The sequence below is a fragment of the Bos indicus x Bos taurus genome, chromosome 1 (assembly GCF_003369695.1).
Source record: "Bos indicus x Bos taurus breed Angus x Brahman F1 hybrid chromosome 1, Bos_hybrid_MaternalHap_v2.0, whole genome shotgun sequence".
Lineage (NCBI taxonomy): Eukaryota > Metazoa > Chordata > Mammalia > Artiodactyla > Bovidae > Bos > Bos indicus x Bos taurus.
The window spans coordinates 156,898,323-156,912,260 of NC_040076.1; the positions used below are offsets into that span (position 1 = coordinate 156,898,323).

At 44.2% G+C, this 13,938-nt stretch overlaps 1 protein-coding gene and 1 long non-coding RNA gene across 2 annotated transcripts in view; one reads left to right on the plus strand and one right to left on the minus strand.

Annotated features, from left to right (window-relative positions):
- The window catches only part of LOC113897301, a 54,688-nt gene extending 41,050 nt beyond the window's left edge, over nucleotides 1-13,638 (plus strand). The window contains exons 2-4 of the long non-coding RNA XR_003512320.1: nucleotides 3,940-4,019; nucleotides 4,444-4,525; nucleotides 13,552-13,638. This is a non-coding gene — a long non-coding RNA (uncharacterized LOC113897301). The remainder of the gene's footprint in view (nucleotides 1-3,939; nucleotides 4,020-4,443; nucleotides 4,526-13,551) is intronic.
- LOC113897274 (histone-lysine N-methyltransferase PRDM9-like) lies at nucleotides 91-13,609 on the minus strand. Its single transcript, XM_027549827.1, has 10 exons — nucleotides 13,526-13,609; nucleotides 12,996-13,119; nucleotides 12,581-12,688; nucleotides 8,340-8,389; nucleotides 6,395-6,551; nucleotides 5,453-5,554; nucleotides 4,965-5,236; nucleotides 4,320-4,387; nucleotides 2,981-3,174; nucleotides 91-1,300 (listed from the first exon to the last, which is right to left on the minus strand). The coding sequence occupies exons 1-10, from the start codon at nucleotides 13,598-13,600 to the stop codon at nucleotides 357-359; spliced, it is 2,094 nt and encodes a 697-aa protein (XP_027405628.1). The 5' UTR covers nucleotides 13,601-13,609; the 3' UTR covers nucleotides 91-356.
- Nucleotides 13,639-13,938: the final 300 nt, after the last annotated feature.

Here is a 13,938-nt window from a genome sequence, read left to right on the forward strand (position 1 = left end):
AAGAGACCCTCTGCTGTTTATCTACCTCCTCTCCTGTCATGAAAGTGGAAGGTCTATCTAATCAAGTAATTCTGTGCTTATTACACTCTTTCTTTAAAATATTTATTTATGTATTTATTTATTCAGCTGCACTGTGTCTTAGTTGCAGCATGTGGGAGCTAGTTCCCCAATCAGGTATTGAACATGGGTCCCTGAATTGGAGTCTTGGCCCCTGGACCACCTGGGAAGTCTCTCCTCACACTCTTGGTGACTGTAACAGGTCACAGACCTCCTCTGAGGCCCCCTTAGAGCTGAGGCATGGGGTGGCTGCAGTAATTCTCCTGTGACTAAAATGTAGTTTGTTGGTCATGATTCACTCACACTCCCTGCAAACATAAGGCTTCTCCTCTGTGTGTCCTCTGGTGTGTGATGAGAGTGGACTTCCGACTGAAGCTTCGCCCACACTCCCCGCAAACATAGGGCTTCTCCCCTGTGTGTGTCCTCTGGTGTGTGATGAGAGTGGACTTCTGATTGAAGCTTTGCCCACACTCCCCGCAAACATAGGGCTTCTCCCCTGTGTGTGTCCTCTGGTGTTTGATGAGAGTGGACTTCTGACTGAAGCTTCGCCCACACTCCCCGCAAACATAGGGCTTCTCCCCTGTGTGTGTCCTCTGGTGTGTGATGAGATGGTCCTTCCGACTGAAGCTTCGCCCACACTCCCCGCAAACATAGGGCTTCTCCCCTGTGTGTGTCCTCTGGTGTGTGATGAGAGTGGACTTCTGATTGAAGCTTTGCCCACACTCCCCGCAAACATAGGGCTTCTCCCCTGTGTGTGTCCTCTGGTTTGTGATGAGACTTGACCTATCCTTGGATCCTTGCCCACACTCTCCGTACTTGACTTTTATAATCCCTGAGACCCCTGCCCCCATGAATAATTTGCCTGTGTCCTCTGGATTTGGTTTCTGGCTTGTGCTGGGCTCCTCTGTGATTCTCTCATGCACCCCAGAAACCCCCATTTGTCCTCTGGGTGAGTAGGAGGAGGCCCTTGAAATCCTCTTCAGCCTTATGCTTTTCAGCAAAGGTTGGGGCCTGTCCTTGACCTCACGACCCTCAGGTTTGTCACTTGGGCTGTGTGGATCGGAATATCGCTGCTGCTGATTTTGACTGCCTGGGCAGGGATCCTCTGGTTGCAGGTAGTCTCTTGCAGATGGTCTCAGGAGGGTCTGAGAGGGGTGATTGTGTTGGACATGTTGGCTGAGGAACTTCTGACTGGAGAAGGCCAGAGAGCAGGAGGCACATGGGTGGATCTTGGGCTTCGATTCTGCTGAAAGAGGAAGCTTTTGGTCAGGTGGCGGGTTTGCCACGGTAAGGCCGCCCCACTAATCATCTAGGTGTTGACAGTGCACGATTTGTCTCCCATCAAGTGTGTCTTTACAGTCCACTTCTCCATCCATTCTTATTCTCTACATCTACAGAAATCCAGGAATCTTGTGTCAAGGGTCTTTTCTACATATCACCCAGACTGGGGACCTTCCAGCAGCATCAGAGGCATCGTCTCTCCTGATAGAGGTGGATTTACAGGGACCTTTCCCTGCGTATAAGTATCTGAAAAGTCATGTCACAGTGGCCACAGGCATTTTATCCTACTGAGAGATTAGACTTGATGACTTAGGTGGAATCTTCCTGATCGGCTCCCTGGGAGGGGAAAGGGTCTATTAAGTTAGGGGCACCTGGCCTGGAGCTCTCTACATGTGGGAGGCAGCACAGGGGATCGTTAGAGCAGGTTTGAGTAAAGCTGAATTTATGGCTCCTTGTTCAAAGAGCAGCCTTTGTGTCAATCTCTGCAGGAAGTGGGTTTCAGACTGGGTGAGACCTAGCGGCCCAGATCCCACTGACTACAGGTCTCTGGCTCCTGCTGCCCCAATTGGTTCACAAATTGCTCCTCTCTCAGTTTTCCATAAATCATAAAGTAAAGGCATGTCCTTTCTCCAGCCTCACCAGTATTCACACTTCATTTATTTCACTCAGTCTTAGCCCATTTAACATGCACTAGGAAGCCCTGTTTAAAAGTACATCTCCAGCCAGACTCCTCACACCCTCACTCCCAAGCATCTTCAGCCAGCCCACTCTCCCCTCATGTCTGGCAATGAACTGACCTCTGAGGGGACTCCCCGCTGCTGTCTCTTCCCAAAAATGAACCAAAGCATTGTCTTAGCACAGAGAACATGCCATTTGCAGCTGAAAGCCTCATGGTTGTTCTATGTCACCCAAGAAGACCCCTGGGGCCTGCACATGGACATGGGCCCTGAGGCTTCTGTGTCCTGTCCAGCCTCCTTCCTCTCCCTCTATGCTTCCTCCTGCAACCACTGGCATAGCCTCTCTTCCCGGCCCTGGGACTGCAGCACTGGCTGCTTCCCTGCCTGGAATCCTTTCCCACAGGTGTTATCTCTGCAGAGACCCTGCCCACCATCCTGCACCACACCCCACCCTCTGCTCACGCTGATTGGAGGTGCTTTCCCTGCACTGGTTTTCCTCAGAGCACCAGCCCCCATCTGGTATGAAGCCCATGCTGCCCTAGGGCAGTGGTTCTGTCTGTTTCGGTGCATGGAGCCCTGTCTGGCACAGAGCATGAACTCACATGACAACAAACTGAAACAGTAACTGAATGCAAATCACTGCACTTGTGTCACTTAGAAATGGGAGGAAATGAGGAAGAAACAGGTAAGGGGAGAGAGCTGGTAGGTGCTAGAAAACTTGCTTTTTGCTTCTAAACCTTTCAGCAGAAGGTGATGTTACATATTTTTTTGCATGAAATATTAAAAATTAGAACTAACATTTTTAATATAAAATTTTTTCCTAACAGTCATATGAAATGAATCAAATTCTGAGACATTTTAATTGTGACTAGACTGATTTTGGACTGGATTGTACTCTGCTTCGGAGTCGGACCAGGGAGGCTCCCCAGGATGGGGTGGGGTGCTGGAAGAGGGGTGGCGCTCACCTCTGGGGGCCGCGAGCTCGCTTTTCCTGCGGCTTTCCCGCTTGATGCCAAGGTCCTGGCCATACTCGTCCCCGTACCAGACCAGCAGCTCACAGCCCGGCCTGACCACCTGACAGGTTCGGTAGAAGATCTGCCCATGATACTGCAAGGCCACCAGGTTCTGCTCCTCGTCGTCCCGGGCACAGTTCACATACCTGGGGTCGAGGCCAGAAAGGGAAAGAAACCACAGGTGATGAGTCCCCTCCACTGTCGGGCCATGCCCAGCTCCTTGCCTTCAGGCTCTGAGGCCGCCATGGCTCCCACCACCCATCATGGGGATGGACCTTCTGTTCACACCTTCGACCAGGCCATGTGAATTCCCATTTCCAGATCCTGTTTTCGGTCCTCTTCCTGGCTGGAATGCTTTTCTCTCCTTTCCTAATTAGCCATTTTATAGAGCCCAGTTCCAGACTCGTCTCCACCTGGGCTGTCCATGAGGCTGGTGACCTCCAGCTCCTTTAAACTCTGAATTAAGTTCTCTTTCATTCCACAGGGCTTGGTGCTCCTCTGCTAGCATACAGCCCTCAGCACTCACCCCAGCCTGCCTTCTCTCCCGAGGCTTTCCTCCAATCTCCCCACGTGTATCCAGGGTCATATTCACTTGCCCACCCCCTCCCATGGAAACTTGGAGAGTGCTCTGACATAGCTTGAGACCCAGAACAGTGATAGTTTATTCACTTTCTTCCTGCCCTGATGAAAGAAGCGGCCCTCAGAGAACAGCCCTGCTCATGGCCATCCTGCCCCCCATTCCTTCTGAGGCCTCAGGGCCCACTTCTCACTGGAACCGAGCCTGGGGAGGTTGTTGCCTGCATAGACTCAAGGTCTCCCATGTTAGGTTATCCTGGTGCTGTGCAGTTACTTAAAAACAGAAAAATTAAGGTTACTGTTCCTGAAATCAATTGGCTAATGTCTGTCTGCAGTTGTTTTCCAAAAGGACATGGGACGTGTGATCTACCTCAGTAATGAAGTTCACGGTCTAAACTGGAACATAAAATGCTTGGTAAGTGTCAATTAAGTGAGTTAAAGTGACCCTGGTGAATCTAGACTCAAGTTGTTTTCAAGTCCCCCAGTTTTGTTCAGCATATAGATCTGTATTTTGAGGGCACTATATTTTGAGGGCACAATATATGCTATATTTTTATTTCCTTCTTTCTAATGTCTTTTGAAGTAAAAGACCATGACATGGAGGGAAAAGAGGGAAGAAGATGTGAAAGCTATTGAAGGAGACGGGTTGAGAAGGAAAGGGGTGCAGGCTTGAGGGAAGAGCGACATCTACAAACTGCAGACTCACTGCACTCACCTCATCCAGTTGGCCAAAGACGTGTCCTTTCCATCCACATACTCATAGCAGTTTCTCCTTTTGGTGATCTGAGTGTTAGAAAAGAGATACAAGCTTTCCTCTCTCTTTTATTTTTTTTTGATAGGAAGTAATAGAAGAACTATTTCCCTCTGCAGTCATTGGTGATCTTCAGCCTGCATGGATTCAACTGCCAGTCGGGCCAAATGGTAAGCTGCTTAATCATCATTCAAAGTCTGAGTCTCTTGGTTCACTGAAGGCAAGGGCTACACAAGGGAGGAGTCACCTCTGTGTGTCTGTACCACTGTCTCCCACCTGTCCTCTGACCTTTAGATAGGAGTCCTGCGTGTCTGTACACTGTGGTCCCACCTCTCCTCTGACCTGTAGACAGAGGTGCTGTGTGCCTGGACCACTGTCCCCCTTCTCTCCTCTGAGCTTTAGATAGAGGTCCTGTGTGTCTGTACACAGTGTCTCCCACCTCTCCTCTGACCTTTAGATGTTCATGCCCAGTGCACAGTACACAGGGCTGCCCGTGTCATTGCTGACCATGTCATCACCATCTGCATCCTTGCATATAGACATGAAGCACCCGTCACCACACACAAGCAATTCAAGGCCAGAGAACAGGGAAACAGGGGTGTTTCTCACCAGCCAGGAGTATCCACTGTTGGCGGCCTCTTCATCGTCTGTGATCTGGCCCTCATAGGGGCCAAAGTGCAGGCCCAGCGGCAGATCAGACACCTCGTTCCACACTCCAAGCCCAGCCTCAGGGATGCTTGACTCTCTGATACTTAACCCAGGGGGCAGAGTGAGGGCTGAGCGGTTGGCATGCCCCTTTTCCACTGCACAGTCCTTTACAAAGATTGGGGGCCCATGGGCAGCACAGCTGTCGATGAAGAAGTCCTGACACTCCTCACAATCTGGAGGTGAGAGCAACAGGGATGAGGGGAGGTATAGTGATGTTGCTGGTTGTAAAGAGCTTCAGAAAGAACTGGGGCACTCATGGCATGTGGCCTTGATCCTGCACCCCAAGTCATAGAGGAAAGGGATGACTGGGGGACCAAATGGTGAGGTGAGGTTATTGGACCAAAGCCTTGTAGCCCCTTCTCCACGAGTGGGCCAGCAGGGGCACTCACAGAGGTAGTCATCATCCTGGGGCTCGCTGACCTCTTGGTACACATGCCCCTTTCTTTCTCGTAGACTGTACCTCTTCACTCCAGTCTCCTTTCTTCTGAGTTCTAAGATGGAGAACAGATGCTAAGCAAGGCTGGTGGGGTTTGGAGAGTTAGTCCCTGTTTTATTGGAAAGTGTGAGATCTCCTACTTGTTCATTTATACAGTTTGTTAAAACTTGTTTACATGTATTTTTTAAACTTTTACTTTTGTAATTTTATGTTTTAATGTTACATTATTTATTTCTTGGCCAAGCTGCATGGCTTGTGGGATCTTAGTTCCCTGACCAGGAATGGAATCCATACCCCCTGCAGTGGAAGCATGGAGTCTTAACCACTTAACCACCAGGAAGTCCCTTTTCTATACTTTGTTTCTTCTTCCTTTAACTCCTGGTTCAGGAGACTGAGGCTCCTCACTGACCACAGATGCCCAGTTCAGTGTTAGCTTCCTGCACTTCCCGTTAGTAGGTTTAACTTCCCACCTTCTTACTTAGGAAATAGTTCACTGACACATGTACTCAGAAAACATACATTGAGGGCACATGACATGTAAGGCATTGAGCAGAGGTCTGGGCATAAACACTAACGAGGCATGGTCCCTATCATCACAGCTGGATTTACTGAACTACTTTTAGCTCAAAAAAGTGTCAGCACTTTTGCATTTAATGTAAAGCTTTCAAACACTGTATGAGTTATGCATCCTTATCTTCACTTTACAGATGAGCAATCAGGATCTCAGAAAACATAAGATTTTCCCAAGGCCCCAGTGCTAACTTCATGTCTCAAATCAGTCCAGCTTAAACCCAAGCCTACCCAAAGTCCATGCCACACACATAGTCCATACTTACTAGCTTTTCTATAGGGATTAGAGGAACTAATTAGAGGAACTCCCCAAATTTTCTCTTACCGACTTTTTGTCTGGGGTGCTGTCCAGGAGTCCTTGCTTTTCTGGGAGGGGGCACCAGTTTCTGAGCCTGCTTGGAGCCACTTGTCTTCAGCAATTTGGCTGCTCCCGGCAATTCCTTCAAACTAGATTCCTTACTTAATGGTGCTCTGGACATTGTCTTCCACATGAATAAAAGACAACATGAATTTCTTTAGTTCTTTAGGACTTTATGAAGTGTTTTCACATGCATGACTTTGACAATTCTTGGAAATACCTGGTGGAGGAGGGGTCTGAACACTGGAGTGTAAAATAAGGACCTAAGTGGGTAGTGAATCAAAACTAGAATTCATATCTTAAGCCTCTTTCCCTTCAACTTTCTACAGAAAAGTGAGAGCAAGGCAAGGAGAATAGCTGGAGGTCAGGGAAAGAAGTGGGTAAGGGCTCATAGAGAAATCCGGGGGGTTTTCTATTAATTAGTGGCCCTTTGATGGACGAGGAAGTATGGAAAATTACAGAGGGGACAAAACACATCTGGAAGATAAGGTGACAAAGCAGTGAGATTGAGAAGAGAAAAGACGATCGGCAGAAACACATTTAGACAATAAAGAAAATGAGCTGAAAGTTGCAGGTTGCCATGTCCTCTTAGAGACAATGTTTGGAATTAAAGTAGCTGACCTCATCAATTCTGCTTGAACAAGGCTGTATGACTAGCTGGTTCTCCTCAGTTTCCTGATCCATAAATTGGTATACATGCTAATTTTTAATGTTACAGTGGACATGAAATTTAATAACATTTCAATAAATCATTGTGTGAGCTATTTAATACAGTATGAATGTGAGTGTACATCCCTGCCATCAATTTATCCCTTCAACTGTCTCTATATTTGAAGTCTAGCTCACAGATACTATCTTCAGCATTCTTTGATCTTCTTACTCCTAGATGAATGTTTAAATGTGGAGTCACTCATTCACAAAACATTCAGGGGGCTCTCAGGGGCTTTAAGCTGGGCCTTGACTTCTAAGAATTAACGGGTATGGGCTAGGCTCTCAAAGCTCACAACACAGGGCAGGCTAAACAAATGATTCCAAACATGAGAGTTGCCTAATCATAGCTCAGGGGAAGGACTTGTTACTTCCTCCTGCAAGAATGAGCATTTGAAATGATGCCCAGATGATGAGTTTCTACTCAAAAGTGGGTAACCTATGTGAAGTCCTTCAGTTATTTTCTTATTTGTTGCTTTTCAGTCATAAACCTGAGGCTTGTCAGTGTTGCGAGTTGCTTCCTCTTATTGGACTGGGAGGCTCTGAAGTAGGGATCCTGTCACTTTCATCATCCTGGACTGTCCACTCTACACACTGCCCAGCATGTCCTTAAGCTTCTTCATCTTGGACCGTCCACTCTACAAACTGCCCAGCAAGTCCTTAAGCTTCCCTTAGTCAGATGTCTTAGCATATCCCTCCCTAGCACAGCACAAAAGAACTGAGGTTGAAAACATCTCTCAGATGAATGATATAAAGATGTATGAATAAACTTCATAGAACTATGGAAGTTTTAATCATTTTGTAAGGAGTTTAGAAGAAGTGCTTTGGATTAGATTGCACTACCAGTGATACTGTGATCTCAGGCATATAATCAATCATTTTTTTAACCTCAGTTTTGTGATCTATAATGGTGATAGCTATATACCTACTTATAGGTACTGTAGGATTGTTTTAAGGTTTAAATAAGTTTATTCACATAAAATGCTTAAAGTCTGAAATATTGTGAAAATTATGTAACAACAGAACAGCCTACTATTGTTCTTGTTCTTACTAACTATAAAGATGGTGATGATATCAGACATTGTGCTAAAGATTCAGGACAGGAAGGCAGCAGTCTCCAGGATCTCTGTGTTTTCTCCTATTCTCACCTGTGACTGGATCCATGAGGATGATATTTTGGCAACAGGATTTGGGAAATACTCACATTCTGGTGTTTATTGTGCTCCACTCTGAAGGCCATCGAAGAAAGTTTACCTAAAAAATGATGGGAATCAGTGTTTTGGTTGGTAAATGTTTCCAAACTCTGGGCATTCTAATTAAGGACACATAATTCTGAGCCAGAGAGTGACAAGGACAAGGATTACCAAAGGAGGAATGGAAAATGATTTCTGTATCATCAACTCCTATGCTTCCACTGGGAGCATTACATAATTTTATTAAAATTAAAAAAAATATGAAACTTCATCTGTGCCTCATCTGATGTCCATAAAGTATCTAATAAATTTACTAGCCTTTCATGGCAAAAATACTCAACAAAATAGAAATAGAAGGAAGTGACTGTAATATAATAAAGGTCATATAGGAAAAGTCTACCTCTAACATCATAGTCATCAGTTAAAAGCTGAAAACTTCTCTAAGATCCAGCAAAAAGGCAAGGATGCCCATTCTCAACATTTCTATTCACCATAATGTTAGAAGTCCTAGCCAGGGCATTAAGTTAGAAAAGGAAACAAAAGGCTTCTATTTGGAAAGAAACAAGTAAAATTATGTCTGTTCACAGAGGACATGATTTTATGTACAGAAAAATCTTTAAAATTCCACACATACACAAAAACCTACACAGAAAGTTGCATGGTACAAAATCAACATTCAAATATTTTTCCATGCATGAGTGATAACCACTCCAAAAAGGAAAATAAGAAAACAATCCTATTTATTTTTCATTTTTTAAAAACTATAGTCAAGATCTAAATTTAAATTAAAAAATATTTATTTTTATTTATTTATTTGTGCCAGGTCTTTGTTGCAGCATGTGGGATCTAGTTCCCTGACCAGGGACTAAACCCAAGTTCTCTGCATTGGGAGTGTGGAGGCTTAGCCTCTGGACTACCAGAGAAGTCCCAATAATGTTATTTGTAATAGCATCAAAAAGAATGAAATACATGGGAGTAAACTTGAGGAGATGAAAGACTTATACATTGAAAACTACAAAGTATTGCTGAAAGGAATCTGACACAAGTAAATAGAAAAGTGTCTCATGTTTATGGATTTGGAGACTTAATATTATTAAGCTGTTCATACTACCCAAAGCAAGTTAAAGATTCAATGCAATTCCTATTAAAATCCCAATGGAATTTTTTTCTGATATATAAAATCCATCCTACAGTTAATACCGAATCTCAGAGGACCCCAAATAGGCAAAACAATCTTAGAAAGAACAGCAAAGCTGGAGGCCTCTGATTTCAGAATATATTACAAAGTTACAGGAACCAAAAGAGTATAGTTTTGGCATAAAGTTTGTGCTTAGTTGCTCAGTCTTGCTGACTCTTTGTGACCTTTTGGACTGTAGCCCACCAGGCTCTTCTGTCCAGGGGATTTCTCAGGCAAGAATACTGGACGGGGTTGCCATTTCCTTCTCCAGGGGCTGTTCTTAACCCATGGATTGAACCTGCATCTCCTGTGTCTCCTGCATTGAAGGCAGATTCTTCACTTGCTGAGCCACTGAGGAAGCCCGTTAGCATAAAGACAGACATGTCAATCAATGGAACAAAATAGACAACCAGAAATAAACAGAAATACATTCTTGGATACATGGTCTAATGATCTTCATCAAGGGTGTCAAGACAATGGGGAAAGTTTAATCCCTATAACGAATGGTGCTGGGGAAACAAAATATCCATATGCAAAATAATAAAGATTTTACATCATGAAGAAAAATCAACTCAGAATGGATTCAAGACCTAAATGCAAGATTTGACAAGACTCTTAGAGGAAAACAAGGGTGAAGCTTCATGATACTGAATCAGCAATGATTTCTTAGATATGGTACCAAGTGCACAAGTATTAGTAACAAATTAAAAATACACAAAGAGATTACATCAATCTTAAAATCTCTGTGCAGCAAAGGACACAGTGAACGGAGTGAAAAGGCCACCTATGGGACTGTAGAAAATATTTGTAAAATATGTATCTGATAAGGGGTTAATAAGCATATACCAATATGAAGCCTACCTATAAGTCAGGAAAAGAACCTGATTGACCATGATGGCACCCTGATATCAAACTTCCATGCTTCAGCATTGTAAGAAAACAAATTTCTGTGGTTTAAGGCATGCAGTCTGTTTTGTTATGGCGGTCTGAGCTGACTAACACAGTGGGAGAAGGAATTCAATAGACATTTCTCCAAAGAAGATACACAAATGGCCAACAAACATATGAAAAGATGCTCAACATTACTAATCAATAAGGAAATACAAATTGAAACCTTCTGTGATGGGCAATATAAATAAGAAGACAATAGCAAGTTTGGTAAGGATATGGAGAAATAGGAACCCTTATACACTATTGTTGGAAATGTAAAATGTTGCAACCTTCATAGAAAACAGTATGGAGTTTCTTCAGAAAATTAGAACTGCTGTATGATCTAGCAATCCAACTCAAGAGTCTATTTCCATAAAAAATTGAAAGGAAGATCTTGAATAAATAGTGTGCACATCTTTGGTCATTGCAGCATTATTCCCATTTGGTGAGATGTGGAAGAATCTAAATGTTCATTGGTGGATAAACAGATAAAGATTATATATAAGATATATCTGTTATATACACAGGCACACATGGGAATGTTTTTAAGCCTTAAAAAAGAATTCTGTCATATGCTACATCAGGGATGGGCCTTGATGATATGCTAAGTGAAATGAACCAATCCAAAAAAGACAAATATTGCCTGATTCCACTTCTATGAGGTATCTAAGTTAATCAAACCCATGGAAACAGAAAATATAATCATGGTTGCCAAGGGCTATGAGGAGGAAGGATTGGAGAATTGTTCCTTAGTGGGTTAGGGCTTCAATCACGCAAGATGGAAAAGTTCTACAGATTTGTTGTGCAGCAATGTGTGTATATATATCCCCAGTGGCTCAGCGGTAAAGAATCCGCCTGCAATGCAGGAGATGCAACAGATGCAGGTTCGATCCCTGGGTTGGGAAGATCACCTGGAGCAGGAAATGGCAACCCACTCCAGTATTCTTGCCTGGAGAATCCCATGGACAGAGGAGCCTGGTGGGCTACAGTCCTTGGGTATGCAAAGAGTCAGACATGATGGAGCAATTAACATTATGGCCACTAACACTAATGTGTACATAGTTAGCAAGAGAGTACCATACACTCAGAAATTCTTAAGGTAAATAATGATGTGCAGAGGTATGGTGGACCGTGGCGTATGTATTCCCTATGAAGAATCTCTCTTCATGTCAAAACCTTTGCAGACAACCAAATGTTTGATTTTCATGTCCCTTTCACTAGTTTTAATAACCTAAGGGAACAGAGGAACTTCCCTGGTGGCACAGTGGATGAGAATCTGCCTGCCAATGCAGAGGACACAGGTTCGATCACTGGTCCAGGAAGATTCCACTTTCTTCCGGGCCACTAAGCCTGTGTGTCACAAACTGCTGAGCCTGCATGTGCTCTGAATGAGAAGCCACTCACGCAACCAGAGAAAGCCCATGCACAGCCACGAAGACCCAGTGCAGCCAAAACTAAATAAATAATTTTTAAAAATCTCGGAGAACAGAAATCTATAGATGGAGAATCATAGAACTATCTAAATTGTTTGCTCCAGTCTAGGCAGATTAACTCTTCTAAACTATCTGAGCAGCAGAAGAGGAAGTGAGCTGCTCACTTCTATTTTATAATGAGTGTACTTCATTTTATTTACCTGATGCTGTCTCTGGTCAGTGAAATGTGGGAAAGATGAGGGAGAATAAATAGTTCTCTCAAACCCTTTCCCAGAATTAAAACAAAGAATTAATTTCACCTTAGGGTAAGAAGATCATGTGTTGTTTTATATACCTACATAAATAATGTATCTTGACATAATATGTTAATCATTTCCTCTTCTAAGAGATTTAATCCAATAACCAATTATGAGATTAGTATTAAATCTCTTTGGTGAATTTATTTCTAAGTTTTCTTTAACTGCCTTTCATTAAGAATGTTTAGCAAAAATAATTCTTTTTAAAAAGAATGATAAATTTTAAACATAAAACTTTTGAGAATTACACTGGAAAACCTATACATTCATCTTCATTCAGGCTTATGTAAATATTCAGCCACAACCACTTTGGAATGCTGAAAATTATATTTTCTTTGCTAATGGCTGAGATATAGTTGAGACCTAAGCCCAGACTGGTTTCAGGAAGACACCTCTAAATCCTCCTGGCCCCTCACCTTGCTGCCTTGGTGTCCATTCTTCATCAGAATCCTCAGTGTCATCTGCCTGGAGTTTGATGACCTGCCTGCGGTGATGCATGAATGCTGGTCGAGTGGCTCTGAAACCTGGAAAGAAGCAAAATATTTGTTATAAGAAGGAGGAACAAAGCGCAGAAGCAATGGAAAGTGTCACAAAGTCAGGGAAATCAGTAGGATGGGCTGGGAAAATCTAGAAAAAGGCAAGAGGTGAGCTCTGCACTGCAGGGTCAACCTCCCTTTAGTACAAAACAATAAACATTTCCTCCAGGTTAGTCTCCACACAAAAGGGAACTGTAAGCAAATGAAGCCACCTAAGAGAGGGCCAAGTGAACACCAAGGGTGAAGACCTGTTTCATGTTTCCCAGGCTCATGGGCACCCAGCACTTCCTGTTACCTATAGCAATCAGCGCTTCGTAGTTCCTTTTCACATTCCTATATCGAATTTTTTCCCATTCTCCCATCTCTTCCCATTCTTCCTTGGAGAAGTATACAGAGATGTCTTTGAAAGCATCTTTGGCCTAAGGAAAATAATAGATTTCATCAGTGATTTACTAATATAAGTCAGACCTTAGAGCTGGGTCTTCTCCTCCACCTTTTGTGCAGGGAGTAGCCTGAAGCTACTGGATGGTCTCTGTGAGACAGGGATGAAGACTTTCCTTCCCTACTGTGTCCTGCTTAATTGAGCACACACTGAGCATTTTCCTAACTCTTCCTGGACACAAAGAAGTTGACAATGCTAGTGTCCTGTTTTGTCCCACTCCACCCCACCATCTCAGACAGGACCAGGCATTCCCATCCTGTGTATGGTCGTAGAGAAGTTCACTCAGCTAACCAGGCAAGCAGTCTGTGGTCCTTCAGGGACCAGCGCCATGTCCTTCCTATAGAGCTGGCTTAGAGCCCAGCTTTGCCGCCTCTGCCTCTCACCGTGGGCTTCCACTCTGTTCTCCCAGCATCTCCCTCAGTGCTCTCCTCTGGAGATGTGTTTGGCCTCATGGCCATTGGAGTGCTCAACGCCAAGGTGCCTGTGGAAGAAGAAGGTGCTGAGATAGCCCAGACCACTGTCCAGAGCCTGGTCTGTCTTCCTTGGGTGGAGTGTCCAAGGCAAGAAGGTGAGGGGAATGTCGGGGTGAGGGTATTGGTGGGATGGACAGATCCCGACTAGCTATGACAGACAAGCCTAATGTGGACTAGAGTTGGTTTCTTTGGTTCCCCTACAATTCAGCCCCTCCGAGGAAAGGCACTGGGTGGGACATTCTGTGGGTGATGGAGGGATTCCTGAGGAGACCTGGAAGCCCCTAACTGCTGGACTGGGGTCTGGCTGAAATCAGGGCTCTGTT

Coding starts and splice junctions, on each gene's coding strand:
- LOC113897274 (XM_027549827.1), bottom strand. CDS start 13,600: ATGGCCATGAGGCCAAACACATCTCCAGAGGAGAGCACTGAGGGAGAT. Junction 8,390..12,580: donor ATGGACACCAAGGCAGCAAG/GTGAGGGGCCAG, acceptor ATCATTTTTTAG/GTAAACTTTCTTCGATGGCC. Junction 4,388..4,964: donor ACAGTGGATACTCCTGGCTG/GTGAGAAACACC, acceptor TCTAACACTCAG/ATCACCAAAAGGAGAAACTG.